Source organism: Toxorhynchites rutilus, chromosome 1 (assembly GCF_029784135.1).
Source record: "Toxorhynchites rutilus septentrionalis strain SRP chromosome 1, ASM2978413v1, whole genome shotgun sequence".
In the NCBI taxonomy this organism is placed as follows: Eukaryota; Metazoa; Arthropoda; class Insecta; order Diptera; family Culicidae; genus Toxorhynchites; species Toxorhynchites rutilus.
The window spans coordinates 80,205,233-80,224,760 of record NC_073744.1 but is presented as its reverse complement, the minus strand read 5'-3'; the positions used below and the strand labels follow the sequence as shown (position 1 = coordinate 80,224,760).

The following is a 19,528-nucleotide window of genomic DNA, read 5'->3' as shown; positions in this document are numbered from 1 at the left end:
ATGGTAGAATTTTCAATGACGATGAAGCTGTGAAATTGCACTTGAATCAGTTTTTTGCCGATAAAACTAAAAGTTCTACGAACGCGGAATTATGAAATTGCCAGAAAGATGGCAAAAGGTCAACAGAATGAAAATTATATAATTGATTAAAGTTCATCCTATGTACAAAAAATGTAGTTTATTCGTAATGAAAAAATCGACAATTACTTTTCATCCAACCCAATTTAGTATTTATATACTACGCGAAATTTCGAAGGAAATTCTATTCCTCACTGTAAAAGAATCATTTAAGATAATTCAAAGCCAATCTTCTTAAAATAAAACGGGTTTGCAGCATCCAGTTTTCTTCCAATTTTTTTAGAACAATATTCCAGTTTTTTTGAAAAATACCATTGGCAACCCTGATCTCATCGGTATATTTCTTCCCGATGATCGAATTCGCAGATTATTTTTACGCTCGTTTCTTTTCATGTTTAGTCAGCACTATTGAGCATATTGCATGGCACGTTGTTTTTATCTCTCATAACTTTTGCTTAGCATCAACATTGCCACTAAGCCGCTCTAAACTGTCGGCGCGCGAAAAAAATCTGTTTAAAATATTTCGTGCCAAGTGTTGTCATCTCCTGCGGAAGAGATTTGTCTTGCTTCTTCTTCTTGGTTGCATTCCGTCGTGGCAAGAAATGAATTCGACCTCTGCTCGGGAGAACGAACGATGTGCGCATCTCGGAATGGCGCAGTAAAGTGCATACGCGAAAATATTTACCAATATATGCATTCCGGGAATGAAACCAACAGCAGACGAGGGTGCACACAAAGCAGAATCACAGCGTGCGCGTGTCCTCCGCCGCCTGTACCCAAACTCGCTGCCAAGTCGCCATCAACAGAAAACCGGTAGGAAACAATCCACTCACCTACATTCGTCCCGACGAAAGGGATGAGCGAAACCAGATGAGATGAGGCGATTGTTTTCTTTTTCAGTAAAATTCGCAAACTCAGCATCCACAACGGCATCAGCAACTTCAGCAGCTGATGCTGGGATTTGAGAGCGAAACAAAGAAAAGCCGGTTGTCAACCAGCGTTGAATTTTTATTTCTTTTTCGGTCGGCAATTACTTGTGCTGGTCCCGTGCGTCCGACGCGTATCCCTCAATTTATCCAACAAATTGTGTTGTCTCCTTGGAAGAAGTACGAAATTTTACAACAAGAAAACGCGAATATCGATACCCTTCTTCCTGAGAATTTCCTTTTCCGTTCGACCAGCCACAACAGTTCAATGAATTCGAACAATGGGCGCTAGGAAGGAAAATAACAAATTTGGTAACAAAACATCGTACGTGTGTTCTTGTTAGTTTCGTCTTCATTCAGTCCTTCGGGATCCAATTAATTCAAGCGAGGAAGATATACACTAAGAGAAGAGTAAAAAAAAACAGTTGTGACCGTCAGCACCAGCCACGGAGATTTGAACAACAAGAGAGGAATGTATGCGCGCTGTTCCTATCTTCAAACTGAGAGAGACTCCCTTTCTGTCACGAAGTGATACGCGGATTATGTGGATGTGCGCATTCCAACTTAAGCGACTTCAACATTTGCTAGCTTATTTTGCCTTTGTGGAGAGTTTAGCGCTCTCGGTGAATGTGTGGTGATAGGGGAGAGATAGAGAGTCCAAGAGGAATATGTAAAGGATGCGAAAGTGCGGGTTGGCGAAAATATGTTGCTCACTAGGGTGGTGCTATTGTTACGAAAGAAAAATTTGACTTTTTACATTTTATTCGTGAGCTGTTTATTCAAATATAGCACTTTTCAATAGTATATGGCGTTGTAAGCGACGAATTATTTCCAAACTAAATTTATTTCAAGCGTGTATGGTACAGCGCGATTATATATAGTGAAAAGTGAAAAGAGACTATATTTGTTTATTTGTTTTTCATACACATATTTTTCGTTTTTTGATTATAAAAGAAGAATTGAATTTGTGATGCATTCCCTTAAAGCCATAGAATACCTTTCTCATATAAAAAATCCTAATTATTTCAGGAGGTAATAGAGGATTATATTTTATGATAAAAATTCTTTCTACGCATATGTTCGAATTCGAACAATGACAGAGTTATCGAACTTTTCCTCTGTTTCGGGCCCTGTTTGTTTTAAACTGGCTCTAATTCAAAAATTACGCTACGTAGGACAATTCTGTGGCTTTTATTTGGAAGATCAGAAAATTTTATACAGGATACTGTTATGAAACATTTTAGAAATGAAAAACTTCAAAGTTTGTGGTTGTTAAGGCGTTACTCTTAATCTTATCCTAAAAAATACATAGTAAACATGAACATTTCTATCGGCCAAATTGAAGCTCTCTTACCGCTATACAATTTGTTCTTTCACACTCAACCTCTATCTTTTTTAAATTACGCTGCAATATCATTTTAAAAAAATCCTGGTGAATCTTCTACTATCTACCAAAATCACGATTTTGACTTTACTATAATCATAATAACCAATTAACTTTCATTTTAACGTTGATCTATTACATTCTGTTTTGAAATAAGTCATATTTGAAATATAATAAAAAATCTAACTAAAATTTTTGGAATACGAGGCAAAACGTATGGTTCAGGGTGCCAATGAAAATGGTCATATCGATTTTTTCTCACGAAAAACTACCCTATGCAAAACATCAGCTCAATCGGACTTCATTCACTAGTGTCGCACAATCGTCTAAGTTTGACTTTTTTGAAAACCAAAAAATCACCCAAGGGGGGATTAAAGAAATCGGGGTTTTCGAAAAACAAAAAAATTAAACCAAATGTCTTCAAATTGCATGAAACGAGATCTACTGTCATCTCGAAAAAAAAATTCTTGTCAAAAATCGACACTCTAGGACTTAGTTGTTTTTTCTTAATACGAGGCAAAACGCATGGTTCAGGGTGCCAATGAAAATCGTCATATCGATTTTTTTATATGGGACTTCCTGCGAAATGTTGATTTACTCGATAAAATGCCCTGTGCAAAATATTAGCTCATTCGGACTTCATTTACTATTGTCACAGATGTCAAAATTTAAGTTTTCTGAAAATCGATAAATCTCTCAAGGGTGGAGTAAAGGAAATCGGGGTTTCAAAAAAAATTGATGTAACTATTAAATCACTAGTAAATGAAGTCCGATTCAGCTGATGTTCGGCATAGGGTAGTCTTTCGTGTGAATCAACATTTTTAATCAAATTCCCTTTGAAAATTCGGAATGGCCATTTTCATTGGCACTCTAATATACATATATCAAACCATCAAAACGGCTGCGAAGACATGTAAAGAACTATTTTCGTGTTATTCGAAGAGAAAGAAAACCACCTCGCATCCCTATTCCTGACTACAAAGCAGAGTGGCAATTTGGGTGCGTGAAGCATATTAATTTTCCAAATCGGAATAACCATCGCGACTGTTAAAAATGAGTGGACGGTCTGGTCACTCACATTTCTACTACCATTATTCACCACAACCGTCACTCTCGTTAAGAAAAGCTGTAAACATAGCGATTGGCAGTGAGAGGCATTGGAACAAACCATCATTAAGTCAGATGTCAGAAACAAATGAATGTGTGTCACAGTATTCGGATCACACGTGCCGTGAGAGAAATTGAGTGACTATTGTCGGGTTTTTTTGTGACATTGACGGTGATGGATTGCAGCTCTGTTTGGAGGTTGCGCTGGGTAGTATTTCAGTTATTTATGAGCATGCCAGACGTTATAGTTTATCGATCTTTTTCTGAGCACAAATATCAGTGTGGTTTTGGGGCACCTCACTAGCGACTCACTAGGTTCACTATTGCCGAGTAAATCCAGAGAATCATTCTCGGTTTTCTCCTGTAGTTATTCTATAACAACCAGCGATCGAAATTCTCGCTCGGCTGTGAGATAAGTATTCAGTCAATCTAGTCTAGTTTTCGATGAGTCGTATAATGTTGAAATTTTCGTCTGTTCCTTTTCACCGGAAATTCTTTTTCCGAGAGACAAAGAGATGTGGGAAAATCTCTTTCTCTGAAGATCAAAGAGAATGGAGCGAAAAATCAAAGCTAACTTTTCCAACGTTAGCCTGTTTAGACGGTGTCTAAACGACCTGCATTTGGACAGCGTCTGAATTGTACAAATATTCATCCATCTCATGTTCACTTCACGATGAAACCCAATGTTATGATTTCATGCAATGTTTTCAGTTGAACTGAAGAAGTGAAAAACCATTATCGGCATCAAGAAGTCACTGAAAACGAAACCATTTTTCGGCAATCCTAACTCACGAAAAAAAAAATCAGCATTGCGTTTCTCGAGAGAATCGAAGTGAGCGTATAAAATTCTTTCGCCTCCTATATTGTCAACAATTTTCCCCTGTAGGTGAAAACGTATTTTTTTCCCACAAATCGGCGAGCATTTCGATTTCTGATAACACAAAGATGATCAATTGAGGGCCCTGTGCTTTGAGCTCTCGATCGTTCGCTAAGTAAGCGAACGCACAACCAATGTGGCTACGAAGATACCCCAAAAACATGTTAGAACAGAGAAAAAAAATCCAAAAGAGGGTTATGTCAGAGACACGACCGCATAGTTGACGTAGGATTCCGTTAGGCTATCTATTGCATGCTGATTTTGGATACATTTGAGGAATTACATCGTTAAACTCTACGATAATGGTTTGGTGGTCCCTGGATAGGGCTGCTTTGTTTGGTTGTTGGGTATTGTTTGTTTACTCCACCAGTGATGACGACAGAAGGATGGTGATAAGTCGTTGGATGGTGCGAAGTGGAATGAGATATGATGAAATCCGCCCTCTGTGGCCCTAGACGAGATGGTTCCTGTGTTATGTATGGATGAAATAAAAAAAATCGCCAATGTAATATAAGATAATTATAATGAACGAACACAATTATCAATTATTCTCACCAGAAAAAATACATATTCGACATATTCGAAATAGAAATGGAAATTTTTTTTCAAATCCAACGGAACACGATACTGTATGCATCAACGCGAATTTAAATTGGGATAACAACACATAATACGATATGTAGAGCATATGGAAAAATTATTTTTTGGAATATTCCTTCACTTTTCCGATTTTTCTCGCCGCATGAACTTTCCTTGGGTGAAAATGGAACACAACAAAACAGACTGCTTGAACCGAACGATCCGTTCTCTTGCGGAAACACACATTGATTTTTATTTATGAAAATTGAAAAAAAAGTTTCATATTTTAAATCATTTTAACACAACCGCCACCATATACAATTTTACACGTACATTTGTACTCAATGTTTCACAAAGCATGGTCGATCATTGATATGGAATTTCACGAAGCAACCAAAACTAATGTTCCGAATTTAAATTTAAATACCATACCATACCATACCATACCATACCATGCCATGCCATACAAATGAAACACAAATTTCTGCATAACTGAAGAACTTATCAAGCAAACGATACCAAATTTCCAAATTCGGCATGTGGGGGTTTTAGGGGACAAGAAATGTTTTTATCGTGATTCGGCACCCCTCCTTACTCTTTAAGGGGGAGCTCGAGCACTAATCAAGCAAACGGTATCATATTTGTAATGTGGAGGTTCTAGAGAGTACGATACGTTTCTATGGCGTTGCGACACTGCGACGTCGCATAACTCGAGAACTGATCAAACAAATGGAACCAAATTTGGCATAGTATGGTTTTAGGGGACAAAAAATGTTTCTATGGTGTTTCAACACTGCTCCTCCTCTCTAAGGCTAGAGGAGGCTGTCATACAAATGAAATATAAACTCCTGCATATCCCGAGAACTACCCAAGCAAATGGGTAAGCGCAAAACTTTTCTGTGTCAAATATGTATTCCATGTAAGGAAGAAACATGTTATTTGCAGGTGATTAAAAATCCTGAACGAGAATTATGTCTGAAAATAATTTGATATTTCAATGACGAGTTTTGGTAGAAGTACTAGGAAATGTATAGTAAAAGGAAATTGTAAAGGGTAAATTAGAAGATCAATCAATGAACAGTTCTGCGATTGGACCCATGAACGTTCGCTTAGCAAGAAAATGTAAATGTTTGAAGGTATTGCTAACAAACTAGTGAAATAGTAAACACGGGGCTCAACGTGGTAATCCATAAATATTTTATTGATTCAACATACCCCGAGAAGTACCCTATCAACGAAGCAACAGGATGCAAACTGCGTAAAAAACAGCAGCCAATTTGAATAAAGTACTGCGAAAGAAGCCCCATAGCCGTGGCACATTGATGTCCTTTTGAACGAGAATAAGCTCCTCTCGCCGGAGGTGTGTAGTCGAAACATGAACCCATTGCAGACCAAACAAACCAACGTGAATTAGAAGCGAAAAAAAATAAAAACAAAACACAGAATGGATTCAATAGCACGGGAGCGACCGAAACGATTCATTATTTGGCTTCATTGACGCATTTCTTCTAAACACAGCAGCAGCAGAATGAGGAACAGCAGAGAGATCCAGCTGATGTGGAGAGCAAGAAAGAGCGAGGGCGATCGAGAACGCGCCATGAGAGGGAGTCTCGTGGGAGAAAGACCACTCACAGGCTCGCATTTTTAGTCGCATATGAACCTTTAAAGTGATCGTACACGTTCGTCGGTTAAAGTGAATATCGCGCATGTAAATTATCTCCTTGTACACATACTCCGTGCAAAGGATTCAATCCGTTTCTCGTTTCTACGTGCCATATAAACTGAATTCGGACCGGCGATTCCGCACCGTCACGAGAGACGAGTTTATGTGGGTGCGTGTGTGTGCGTAGCTTGTGTGTGTGACTCCAGGATCTACGCCGTGCAGCAATCAGATCCTGATATTTTTGTTCAGCTGTTGGGCGGCAGTTCGCCACAACAGTTCACTGTGCAAATGTTCCGTTATTCGGAGGCCGCTTAACGAGTGTGCATATTTTTGCGGTGCGAAACAGAAAAGTGTGAAACCGGATTAAATCCATCCTACAGGCGGCAGCGGCTGTGAATAGAGGCGCGTGCAGTTCAAACCCCCTTTCGTGGCTCCCAGAAGAAGTGTTAGAGGCGTGAAATTGACACGTCTGCTCGCGCCGTATATCCTCCGAGTGTTTACTTCCGGCTGGATTAGGGAAGAAAAAAAAAACTAGTCCGCGAAATTGCTGCTGCTTGAACGAGTGAACCTATCTCCGTGTCGAATGATAACAACCAAGTGTTAATTGCATCAGTGGGTTTTCTATTGCAGTTGTGCTCGATTCCAGTAACCGCACCGTTACTATTGAATAAAGCTATAAAATTATTCCAAACCCTTTTGATTGACATCGCTGCTTTGGGCCGATTTGGGCAAGGGAATACGCGATGATGTCAGAGCTATTGTTAGTGATTAGCTAGCGGTGAAAATACGCGCAAAACATCGAATATTAAACAGCGGAATACCGAAGCAGTGCCTCGCGAAATTAATCGATCGCCTCGCTCGGAGTGTCATTCCGGTTGAACGGAAGGAGCAACAATAATAATCGTGCGAAGCGAACGGGAGAAGCGAGCAAACAAATCCCCCGGCTTAGCAGTTCAGAAAAAAGAAGAGAGAGAGCTCAAAACATCACTCGCAAACATGATAAGAGTCAACTCGCAGTCGTTTAGCCTATCCAGCACGCTAAGAAAGGTAATATTTTACGCAAACAATATTCGCCGTGCATTGTTTACACGGACGTTTATATCTTCTTGGAATCGGGGCAGTGTGATGTCCCTGGCTGCGCGGCCTGTTGAGTGGTGTGCAAATTTTTGTGGTGAACGGTGGTTTGTGTAACCTACCGAGGGCGCTTGTTTGTATCCTGTATGATTTATATCGGATGCAACGATGCAGTCGAGCTTAGAGGCGAACGATCTGAAAAGTTTAAAGCCTCTTAAAAACGAAGAACTGAACTGAACTGCAGTCGAAGGTTGACATGTATTGGACTGATGCCCTTCGTATACCTCGCGACGGTTGAGATGTGTCCAATATCAATTCCATGCCCGGGAATATCAAACGAGTCATAACAATGCATGAGTTTGGAAAATTGGGTACTTCACATGTGAAATTTGTAAAAAAAAAATTGTAAATAAAATGCATTTCATTATTCGATATACGCTCTGTCCAACTTCTATAAGACCTCCTTGGGTATATTTCATTGTAAAACAAACGGTTAGAATTTCAACAAGATATTTTCTTACATTGTTGAATGCTTTGAACAAAGTATGTTTAACGTCAATTTCGTTCAAAAGCGTCGCTTGTTTATTTATTAGGCTTGAATATGATACATTCACATGTCAAGTTTTTATAATACGATTTCAAAATTTAAAAGAAATTCTCGATATTCTTCCATGTCTCCCAAATCACGGCCTTGAGTTCATTAACCGTGGTGTACTGCTTTCCCCTAGCGTAGATTCTGCATACTAAAATCTCCCAACAATTTTCAACAGGATTTAAGTCTGGAGAACGAGCCGGCCAGTCCAATAAATTAAGTTTTTAGTTCTTAATCTATTGCTTAAATTCCTTGAATAGGTTTAAATAGCGGCATTGTCTTGCGGGAATGTGATTTTTTTGCGCCGATATCTACGCAAAAACTGTAGAAGAGAGGATTCCAGTGGATTCCAGAGCACAAAATAATCACCTGGTCTTATAGAAGTTGAGCAGAGTGTATTCATGAACTTTCATTCACTTGTTCTAATAGTTTTCTATTAGACCTCTGTCTAGAAGGTCGAAAAATTATGAATGTTCATGATTTTTTTCGGATGTTAGGAATAAAGTGAAGTGTTCGGGTATTTTGATTATTGTTTAAGGTGTATTTGAAGATGTATTTTCTTTCGAGTACACGAATAATGATTATTACGCTGTTGACAGTACCTTGCTGGTGGTATCGGTTATAAAGTAACGGGGTGTCATAGAACAAATCCCAATGATTATTTTGAAACTTTCGGACGATACCTAACAGTGCCGCAAATTATCAAAATTTATCCACGAATGAAGAAATTAGCTTTCGCCCAGTGTCGGATGAATTTTCTTCTGTTGAAACTCAATACAATATCTGTTATAATGAGTATAACAATATTGAGCATAAGTATTGAACGAAAACAGCATGAATGAATTTCGAAAAGCCTGCATTCAGGCTCTTTCTTGACCGTCAATAATTTCAAATCTTCATCGCTTGCAATGAATTTTTATTGAAACCTGTTAGATTTACATATTTAGAAAAAAAAGAAAGGACCAGGAATCCGGAAAAGGCAACAGTTCCGTTGAGCGTTGACCGTTGTGCGGTTGAGCGATGTTTAGCGTTGGGTTTTATATCATTGCTGGTCATTTAGAACCAGTATCATTAAACCGTAAATCAAAACAAGATTAAACACGTTGCCCATATAATTGGGCGTTATGTCATTTCTGGCCAATCAGGAGTAGATTCATAAAACATAATATACATTCCATTGCCGAAGTCGCCAAAACAAGAATTTTGTGTGATGAATGGTCATACTTTACCATTAATCGAGTTCATTCTCAACTGGTTGGCGTTGAATTTTATGCTTTGACTTTCACTATCACGCAATGATCTTCAATTTCGACGTTTCGAATATCATGACGAAAACGAAGAAGCAAATGAAAAATGAACTTCACGGCAAGCTTCGAAAATTGCCAAAATGGTGGCCGTTTTTGTTAAAAATTAGTTATTTTTCATTAAAAATCGCTGTTTGGAACTTAATAAAAAATCGAAAAAATAAGTTATTAGAAAACGGCTATGTAACGTTTTAGATAATCCATTTTTACATGTTCGGTCGAATAGATACTGAGATACCGAAACCACCAGTTTCCATGGTTTCGAGAAAAACGCGTTTCAAATTCCGTACAGCAATACTATAACTCTTGAGGTGACTTCATACTTTTGGATGTATCTTTCCAACGAAACTAAATATCGAAAAAAATCGATTGATTTTTTCGATTTTCTAGACCGGGGTCCCCTCTTAAGTGAGAATCCTTCAGACTTTGTTGAGTGTTTGGGAAAAAGTAACAATATCTCTTACAAACTCAAAGTATTTTTTTTACATTTCTGAAACATCACTCAATATCAAGGTAAATGATGTTGGTTTGTCCAGTCGAAAATTGGATCTTGGTTTGTCCACTTTTTTATTGCTGTAGTTCAACGCACCTGTGTATCCAAATGTTTCCGAACATAGAAATAAAATTGTCTTTTCCATGATCAACAGTAGTTGTGCAGGATACGGATTCACATATTTCAAAGGTTCATAAAGTCCTCCATAAAACTATTCTATTGGTGTCAATGCGCCCCTCATTTGAGCTAACTTTAAATCAACCACCAGATGATTATTTGGTACGTAACTAGATTATAACACTTAGAAATAATGTAAACATCATGCTTGCACACCATTTGTATCAGATTTATTTATCTAAATCATGTGATTAATCCATCTCGATGACCTCAATTCGATGCGCTAATGTTGGTTTGTCCACATGATTACTATGACAGCCGCTAGGCGCGCTGCGATTTGTTTATGTTGTCCTTCGTGCGTTTACCTGTAAAATGCGAAGAAAAGACAATATTTTGAAGAAAGAATTATGGATGGATCAATATGATGATAGAAAACTGAAGCAATGAGTAATGCAATATGTACTAGAGAATTCGAATTTCTTCTTTCAAAAATAGTAATTTCTAAAACCGGACAAATCATGATCATTTTCGGACAAACCATGATCATAATTTCTCTTTGAAGAAAATCGTTGAAAAACATAAAAATTGAACATTTTGAACACCTTATGGTATTATTAGCAACTAGGAATTTGGGTTTTTCAACAAACCCAAACTCGTCTTGTAAAGCTGTAAAGCTGATTCTAGTGTAGAGGCACACAATTTTGGACATTTTTGCGAGCTTTGAACAAATAAAACAAAGAATATTTTCACTATACATTATTTCATTATTTGTTCATTTATCTTTCAGTAATACATCAAGAATCAAACGAAAAAAAATATGAAAAATTAGAACGGTTACTAGCTGGTGATGTAAGGGGATTAAAAAAAAAGCTGTTCCGCGTTGGACACGATTCCAGCCCTTCTGGTTATTCTAAACAAAAAAAAATCGAAAAGATTCTGAATCAGTAGAGATGTCACTATCGTATGATCCTCGAACAAGCCGAAAAACTTATTTTAGACAAACGGGTGTTTGAAAAAAAATAAATTGCCTCTTTGTACGCTTTCTATGACAATTTAGTTTTTTTATAGTAAAACAAAAATATCTATTTATTATTGGTTTATGCGATAGAGAGATATTTTTTTTTATATTAAATCTATATAAATCAAATTGGAAGATCAAATGGGTTGCTAAGCGCAAACCCCGAGGAAGGAATGGTCCGATTTGAGCCGTCTTTGTTTTGTTGTATTTGTCTCTGCCCATAGATCAATATAATGGTGAAAAAAGTTTTGAAATTTTTGGAAAGCTTTGAGATAAAAATTCCCATATGTTCCACAATGACATTGTTGTTAGTCCAATTGGATTTCGCGTTTGCGAAATTAAGCTTCGTGTTCCGTTAGTCTGAAGTGAAAATGATTCTCAGGCGGAAAATAAAAATTATGAATCAAAATTTACTTTTCCGTATCAAACATGTATTCCATGTAACGGAGAAGCATGGAGAAGCACGATTATCCGCGAAATAGTCGGTCAATTCACCGCGTATTACTAGAACAGCGAATAACGCAATAAAGGACTAAAAATGAGGTGCAAACTCAAAAAAACTTATTTCAGCCATGACCAAATTAAAAGGCTTGAGCTTACCACACACTGAGAAATTCCGAGAAGACCTATAAATTTACTATGGACCTCGCAATCGCGAATAATCCTCACCGCGGATCGTCCACTCGCGGATAATCGAGGTTCTACTGTATTTGCAAGTGAATCAAGAATCTTGAGCGAAAATTATGTCTGAAAATAAAATTATATATAATGGTGAGTTTTGGTAGAAGTAATAGGAAATTTATAGTAAATGGAAATCATAAAGATCAATCAATAGAGAGTTCTGTGATTAAACCTACGATCGTTCGCTCGGTAAGAAAACGTGAATGCTCGAAAGAATTTGTACAAAAAATAATTTTGGGCGCGACGAAGTTAGCCGGGTCGGCTGGTTTGGAATAAAATTCGATTCAGTATAACTTGAAATATCATGGGCGCCAGTTTGAAAAGACTAGTTTCGAGAAAAAAAGCTTTTGAAGTTTTGTGTCAAGACTGTGTCGCGTCAGAAATATGAAAAAAAAACGTTTTTGACGTAGGTCTACGTCTTTCATTTCTATACTGGGGAGTATGTTCAAAGTATCGAAAACGAAAGCGTTACGCCGGAGAACGAGATTTTGAGGGTTAATAGCTCCTAAACAACTGAACGAAATGGTATGATAAACACTTCATTCGAAAGATAAAATGTCTACGCGCTTTATGCTTGTTACTTCTTGATCCGAAAACTTGTTTCAATAGCCCAAAATTGCTTTCAAAACAGGCTATTGAAATCACACCGATCGGTATGTAAGCGAGTGCCAATCGGAAATCCACTCAGTTATGATTACGCAACGATTGAGGTACGATCGTTGGAATGGATGAATGTTTCCCTAACACAGACTTCAAAATCGTGATGGAAATCGGCATTGCAAAATGGATGCGAGCTGCGGTTACTTTTGTACTCGCTTGCGTTTCTGCAGATCGAAATGTTTCCCTAACACAGAATTCAAAACCATGGAACCAGGAGAAATTGGCATAGTAAAATAGATGCAAGCTGCGGTTACTTTTGTACTCGCTTGCGTTTCTGGAAATCGGAATGTTTCCCTAACACAAATTTGAAAAATATGGAGTTTGGAGAAATTGGCATTGCAAAATAGATGTAAACTACGGGCACTTTTGTACTCGCTTGCATTTTTGCAAACCGGAATGCGTTTTCCCAATACAGATTCCGAAACCAAGAAGTTGGGAAAATCGGCATTTTATAATCCCATGCATTTTCACACTCCGGAATGTTGGAGGCGAATGAACTGCAAAGTTTAAAGCCTCTTAAAAACAAAGAAACAAACAAACACTCCGGAATTCGTTTTTCTAACACGATATACAAAAGCGGGTACAAAGGCAATAACTACTACCGTAATTCATAAATTGGCTTAAATTGGGGTTTGTTTGCAATTGAATTCGTAAATAGTTTCATTCATTCACTAGTTTAATCAATAATTCAATCAATACACACAAAAGATAGCTCTGCACAGCGGCGATATCGTGCCCAATGAGGAACATCCGAGGTGGGATTATAGCTAATTGGAGAAATACAATTGACTACTAAGCCAACGGCAGTCCTACGTCTACCTTGCGGTTATATCATAGGTATAACCCATCCATAGTTTCTTCTCAAATTTCTAGACTAAAATATCTCCTTAACTCGTTGAGCCCCAAATTGTTCTCGCTGCGCTTTGCATTCAGCCCGCATCAAGAACGTTTGTACAGCATCTGTGTCAGTTCCAGCTCCCAATGAAATTTATTGTATAAAAACAAAATAGTCAGAAATTTGGCTAGAAAGCGTTCACAGTCTGTAACACATTCGAAAACAAACCATATATTTTTTTTATATTTGGTAGCTGTCGGTCCCAGCGATGAACGCTTCTCTAACTAAAAGCTCAATGCCAATCCCGAGAGTCAACGTGTTGATCACAATGAAATAGTTTAACTTAATAGAAAAAAGAATAAGAAAATTATTTTAATTATTCTATTTTGTTGTTTCTAGTCCATTATCTGTATTATTATTCTTTACAATGAAACCATTGAACTTTCATTTTAATTTTTGTTTCTTACTAATTTTGTTGCGGAATGTTTGCGGAATGCGGAATGTTTGCGGAATGCGGAATGTACTGTATTTCGCATATATAGTTTTTAAATATAAATATCGCCATTTTATTGTGGTGACCATTTTGGATTTGCATTTTTCATGAATAACTGTGTTGTACTAGTCAAGTCCTTTCATTTGATACCATATTGATGGGATTTTGAAAAAAATATTTATACTGGTCGTACTCGATTATGTATGATTCGATTATATACAGTTTCAGACTCCGTTATACAGTTTGAAAAAAAATATATATTTCGAAGAAAAACATATAAATCAATTTCAAGTAAACACATAATATGTCAATGCTAAGGTGAGTGTCTCCGTAGCCACATTCGTTGCGCGTTCGATTACTAAGCGAACGAAACTAAGAACCCTCAAATGACAATATTTGTGTTGTTATAGAATAACTACGTCCACGCAACAATCATTAGGGATGGAGATCGTTTACGGTCGAATGAAGATCGATTCAACTACTTTGCTCTGCAAGAAAGATTAGGCTATTGTGCTATGAATAACACAACAATGATCATATCAACTGTCTCCGCTGTCTGGTGGTCTAACTGAACAAGGGAAGAACAGAAAGAATACTCTTACGCCTGAAAAATTGGTACTGGTGTAATGTACAATTCATAGATATGATAAAACATGTAACACGATAAAAATCCGGCTCTGTTACAGCTAAAATGTTGATGAGCCTAAATAAATAAACAAATGGGATAAAAAAAAGATAAGGTTAAAGTTACAGTTAAGTATAGTGAAAAAAAAGAAAGAAGTTGGGTGTCAAAGAGCAAATTGTAGAGCTGTTAGAGAGCTTCAATTTAGTTGATAGAAACAATCAAATCTATTATGAAGTTTTGGAATAAAACTAATAACTAACTAACTAATAACCTGTAACTTTAAAATTTGTGGTTCCAAAATGTAATTTTAATACAGTTACTTAGATGTTTCATAACTATATCGTGTACTAAATTAATAGATCCAATTTAAGGCAAACAGAGCCCGAAATAATAAAGAAGTTTAATCACTCTATCATTGTCGAAATTCGTAGTTGAAGCATGTTGAAACATATGCATAGAAGTATTTTTTTCATTCAATACTATCCTTTATACATCCTGAAAGGTTTGCTCTAATTTTCCGGATATTTTTTGAGAAGGTTTTTTTCTGACTTTAAGAGGATGAATCAAAATGAAAAACAAAAAATATATGTTATATAATCGAGTTCGCCCTGTAACTGTGTTGTACTAGTCAAACCCTTAATTTGATGTCATTTTGTAGCGGCCGCCATCTTGGTTTTCATGTTCATGGAATACGCAGATTTATAACGACAACAGATGTGTTTCAAATTTCATATCAATTGGTCAACATGAAGGGGATAAAATTTCTATTAATGTGGGACAACGCTATAGACATACTGAATCAAGTGTATCAATTTTCTTTCTTGTCTAAGTAAGCATAACTGCCCCGTATTTTGAAACCGAGTTTAAACGCACTCGATCATCTATTTTGTTCACAGTGGACTTTTTCGATGTAGATTCGTGAAAAGAAAGCTCGAATAATTCAGCATGACTAATTCCAAGTAGCAGCATATCAGTATTTTTAATGCTATAAGCCTAACATCAACATTTCTAATGCATTTAAATAGTAATGAAAATATGTGCATGTACATTTAATGCTACCATATAATTCTTACAAGGATTAGGACAAAAACATGAATACCGTTTATGCTAATATAGAGCAGTTCCACGCAAAATCAGCCGAAAAACGACCGATTCTGACACGACATTTTCAGAAATATTTCCGATTTATTGAAACATATTTGCGATCTATCAAGAAATTGATCGTTTGATCGTTGTTCATTGTTTCGTTGCATGATCAGTTTTTGGATTTTTATTTATTTATTTATTATCTATATATACTGCCATTCCATGCCAAACCGATATAGTGATTCTCAGATTTTCGTGAAAAGTGGTGACTTTGTTCTTTATTGCAAAATATTAGACCCGTACTATTTTATGTTTTCGTTGGGATGACCATTACCATTCAGGGTGGTCCAAAAAATCATTTTTTTTTCAACTTTTTTCATTCATAACTTTTTAATCACTGAACCGATTTCGATGATCGACATATTAAATTGAGGCCAATAACTAACCTTCTATCAAAAAATATCACACGTGTGGGAAGACTGGATTCTAGTCGCATAGGTCTAGTCTAGTCATATAGGAATATTGAACAAAGACTTAAAACATGGTTTTCAATCTATAGATATCTATTATATAAATGCAAGGTTGACGTAGGACTCCCATTGGTTTAGTAATAATATATTTGTATTGATAAAATTATTGATTAAACATGTGATTGAATGAAACATTTTCCGAAATCAATTGAATTCAACGTGCTTGCTTCGCAGGTAAAGAGTTTTAACAAACCCCATGTTAGGTCAATCCATGCATTGAGATAGATTACGTTCTTTCCAAGTAAATCTAATGAATAAGTCTGACCGTTCGTCATCATTTCAAGTTTATTCTTTATTCTTTATTGTTGTTTCGTCTTCGATAGAACTTGCACAGACTACTCTATCTAATATTCTTAATACTATTTTTAAAAGCAGGTTTGCTAGTCATAAAATCAAAATGTGCATTGATTTCATTGATTGCTCGTAGGCATGAGTCCAATGGATTGTTGAAGGCGTACCCGGTCCGGTGTACAGGTACAGAGATGAGCTATGTGAATCTTAACTGCCGTGAAGGGACGTGAATAGGAACATTTTCTAAGAGTTGGGGACAGTCAATGTTGTTGCGCAGTAGGTCGAAGATCATCAGTTGCATCAGATGAGAGTGCGTCTCTATGTATTATAAAATTAAACTTCTGAAAAAAGATTTCAAACCAAGTGTACAACCAATGCTCTCAGTGTTAGAGCGCTCTCTAGCGCAAATAACTTCAATATACAGCAACATGCATTCTGCACCCCTAAAATCGTATACTCGGGGGCGGCTCAACTTCACCAAACCTTCTCCGAGTGACAGCATATAATTAAAATCATTCGAACGCCAGAAAGCACCCGTTGATTAGCATTAGTTCAAACCTTGTTCACACTTTTAAACCGTTTCTCCAAACACGACGACGGCGGCGGCAAGGCCTTCAAAGATGGAGCCACGCAAGAGCCACCACTTATATTCATCTGACTTCCATGGAAGCCATCATCTTGCTGTCGAATCTTGTCCGCTCCTAATCAGTCCGATCAGATCTACTGAGGCTGAACCTTCTCCGAAAATCATCCAATCTCGCCCCTCTATCGATCAACGCGCTGGAGGATACCGGAGGTCAAGTTCATGCGCCACTAATAAACAAAAAATGTTTATTTCCCCTATTGTGGAACCGATCAAACCTAAAACAACAAGTTTGACGTTGGACGGGTATATCTATCGTATCTATTTCCATCGTTTACCTCATTTCGGCTACCTGTTGATGGGATTGTTGTTTTGTGTATCACTTCTGAGGGCAAGCCGAAAAAGAAATCGGAAAAAAGATATAAACTGTGTCTAATTTCACGAACACCTTTTTCGGGGAGGAATCGCACATTATGTCGACCTTGGCTAGATAACCATTAGCACCGTTCCGCCGTCTTCCCCGGCGGCGCCACCTGCATTTGTGACAGCCGGTAAAAAGAAACAAAAACAAGCTCAGTTTACTCAAATGGCCCGTTTTGTTGTTTGTTCAGCAATGGTGTCAAAAGCAACGTGTTTGCCGTCTTATCTAGATAAGGGCTTGGCTTGGAAGGTGAGGGGAGGGTTCGAGAAAACACTTTGAGGTGATTCATCGGAGCACATTCCTCTCCGATGAATGTCGTGTTGTGTTCCACCTTTACCCGAATTCTATTTTTTGGCGAAGTGATATGATTACGATCGGGTTACATTGACGGATCGGTTTTATTTACGCAAAAACGCTCCAGCTGGGATTCTACAAGACCACGTGAAGTGGCAGCAGATGTTCGATTTATCAATCGATTGTCAGAAAGCGATAGGAAACGGATACTTTAAATGAGAAATGAATGACGAATTGCAGCCGAACGGAGTTGCGATATATTCAAGCCGTTCCCGCGCTCGCTTTGATTGATGGAGGAATATTTCACTGCTTTTCAGCTCTACTCCCGTATTGATGAAGCCATAATCCGGAGGATTGATTGACCAACCTCCGCGCGGAGAAAATTTCTCATGATACGACTGTTATGTCCAGATCCGCTGTTGCGCTCGTAAACAAGCTTCCTGTTTTCGAAAGACATTCCTGTGAATGAAAAAAATAACATCGGATGATCATCGCGGAACAAGTTCAGCCGCAAGAATTCGAAGTAATCAATTTGAGACTCCGTTGTTTGTTGAATGGCGACGAATGCTGGTGGAATGGAATTAAAAATCTGCACCCGAAAGCAAATGACCTTGAGTCACGAATGGAAACAAACGCAAAAAAAAACAAAACATAATTTGACTCCGACCCCCCGACAAAAACTCCTCGTCCTCTTCATTCCGCAGACTCCCGGAGTGAGCCCCGGGAGGGGGGAATTTCATGGAAGTTGAGAAATAAAAATAATGAAGATTATAAACAGAGTCTTCCGCAACTCGTGTTCGCTACGGTTTTTGTGGCGATCCCTACTTCTGATCAACTATCCTCCACTCCTGTTAGCTTAGGGTTTCCATTTTCGACAAGCATTCTCTGGAATGGGTGAACTATTCTGTTCCCAGGACTATGCTTGTGGCTTAGACTGATGTCTTTCCGACATTAAAAATTGACTCCGAAAGAGATCTGTGTTAACAATAATCCGGACACCCAAAAAATTGCAATGAAACACCCAGCAATATATATATATATATATATTACTAATGTATCTGTCCATATTACAAGCGTGGGATGTAGTTTACGAATTCCTGCAAATTAAAACATCAACATCAACATCATGCATTCCCATAAAAAAAAATCTGCGTTTCACTCCAATCGAAAAGATTTATCCTCGGTGAGCTTGCTGCCAATTTTGGTCTAAATTTGTTGCTTCTTTTTGACAGTGCACGCTTTATTAGAGCTTATTTTCTTTCACTTGAGCGTAACTCATCTGTGTAGTTTGCCAAATTCATCTATTCTGCAAGACTAGGATTTTGAGTATACCACACTGCGTTTCATAACTATTGAACCACACAATTTTTCTGAGTTTCCGGAGATATTGTTGCAGTATGAGTTATTTGAAGAGCTTAAATGAGCAATATCCTCTGCGTAGAACGAGATACACATTACAAACCAACGCATCTTGGTCGGAACCACCTCGGATGGGTTATTTGAACTGATTGAGAACTAAAGATGGCCTACGAATTAGAAACTTATTGTAATTCATGTGAAATTGACGTTAATTTTGTAAAGGAGTGAGAGTTTTTCCATCTGGTTCTATAGTTATAAAACAGTGGAATTTTAGTTTTTTGGATACTTCGCGTCTGGACACAACAATAAAGTTCATGTGACCAGTCTTTCAAATGAAGATAATTATTGTATCCTACACTATATACTTCAATTCAGCCGCTGTCATACAAATGAAACACAAATTTTTGCATATCCCGAGAACTAATCAAGCAAAGGGGTAAGCACCAAACTCGAAGAAG

General features: G+C 37.5%; 1 protein-coding gene across 11 annotated transcripts in view; it reads left to right on the top strand.

Moving 5' to 3' along the window:
- The window catches only part of LOC129763045 (tensin-2), a 518,244-nt gene that overhangs the window by 297,606 nt on the left and 201,110 nt on the right, over nt 1-19,528 (top strand). The window contains exon 1 of one of the 11 annotated variants that reach the window (XM_055761780.1): nt 6,611-7,661. The exons of the other annotated variants lie outside the window; for them this stretch is intronic. Coding sequence (XP_055617755.1) covers nt 7,611-7,661 — 51 coding nt within the window. The 5' untranslated portion in view covers nt 6,611-7,610. Of the gene's footprint in view, nt 1-6,610; nt 7,662-19,528 lie in introns of those variants that run through there. 11 annotated transcript variants of the gene reach the window in all.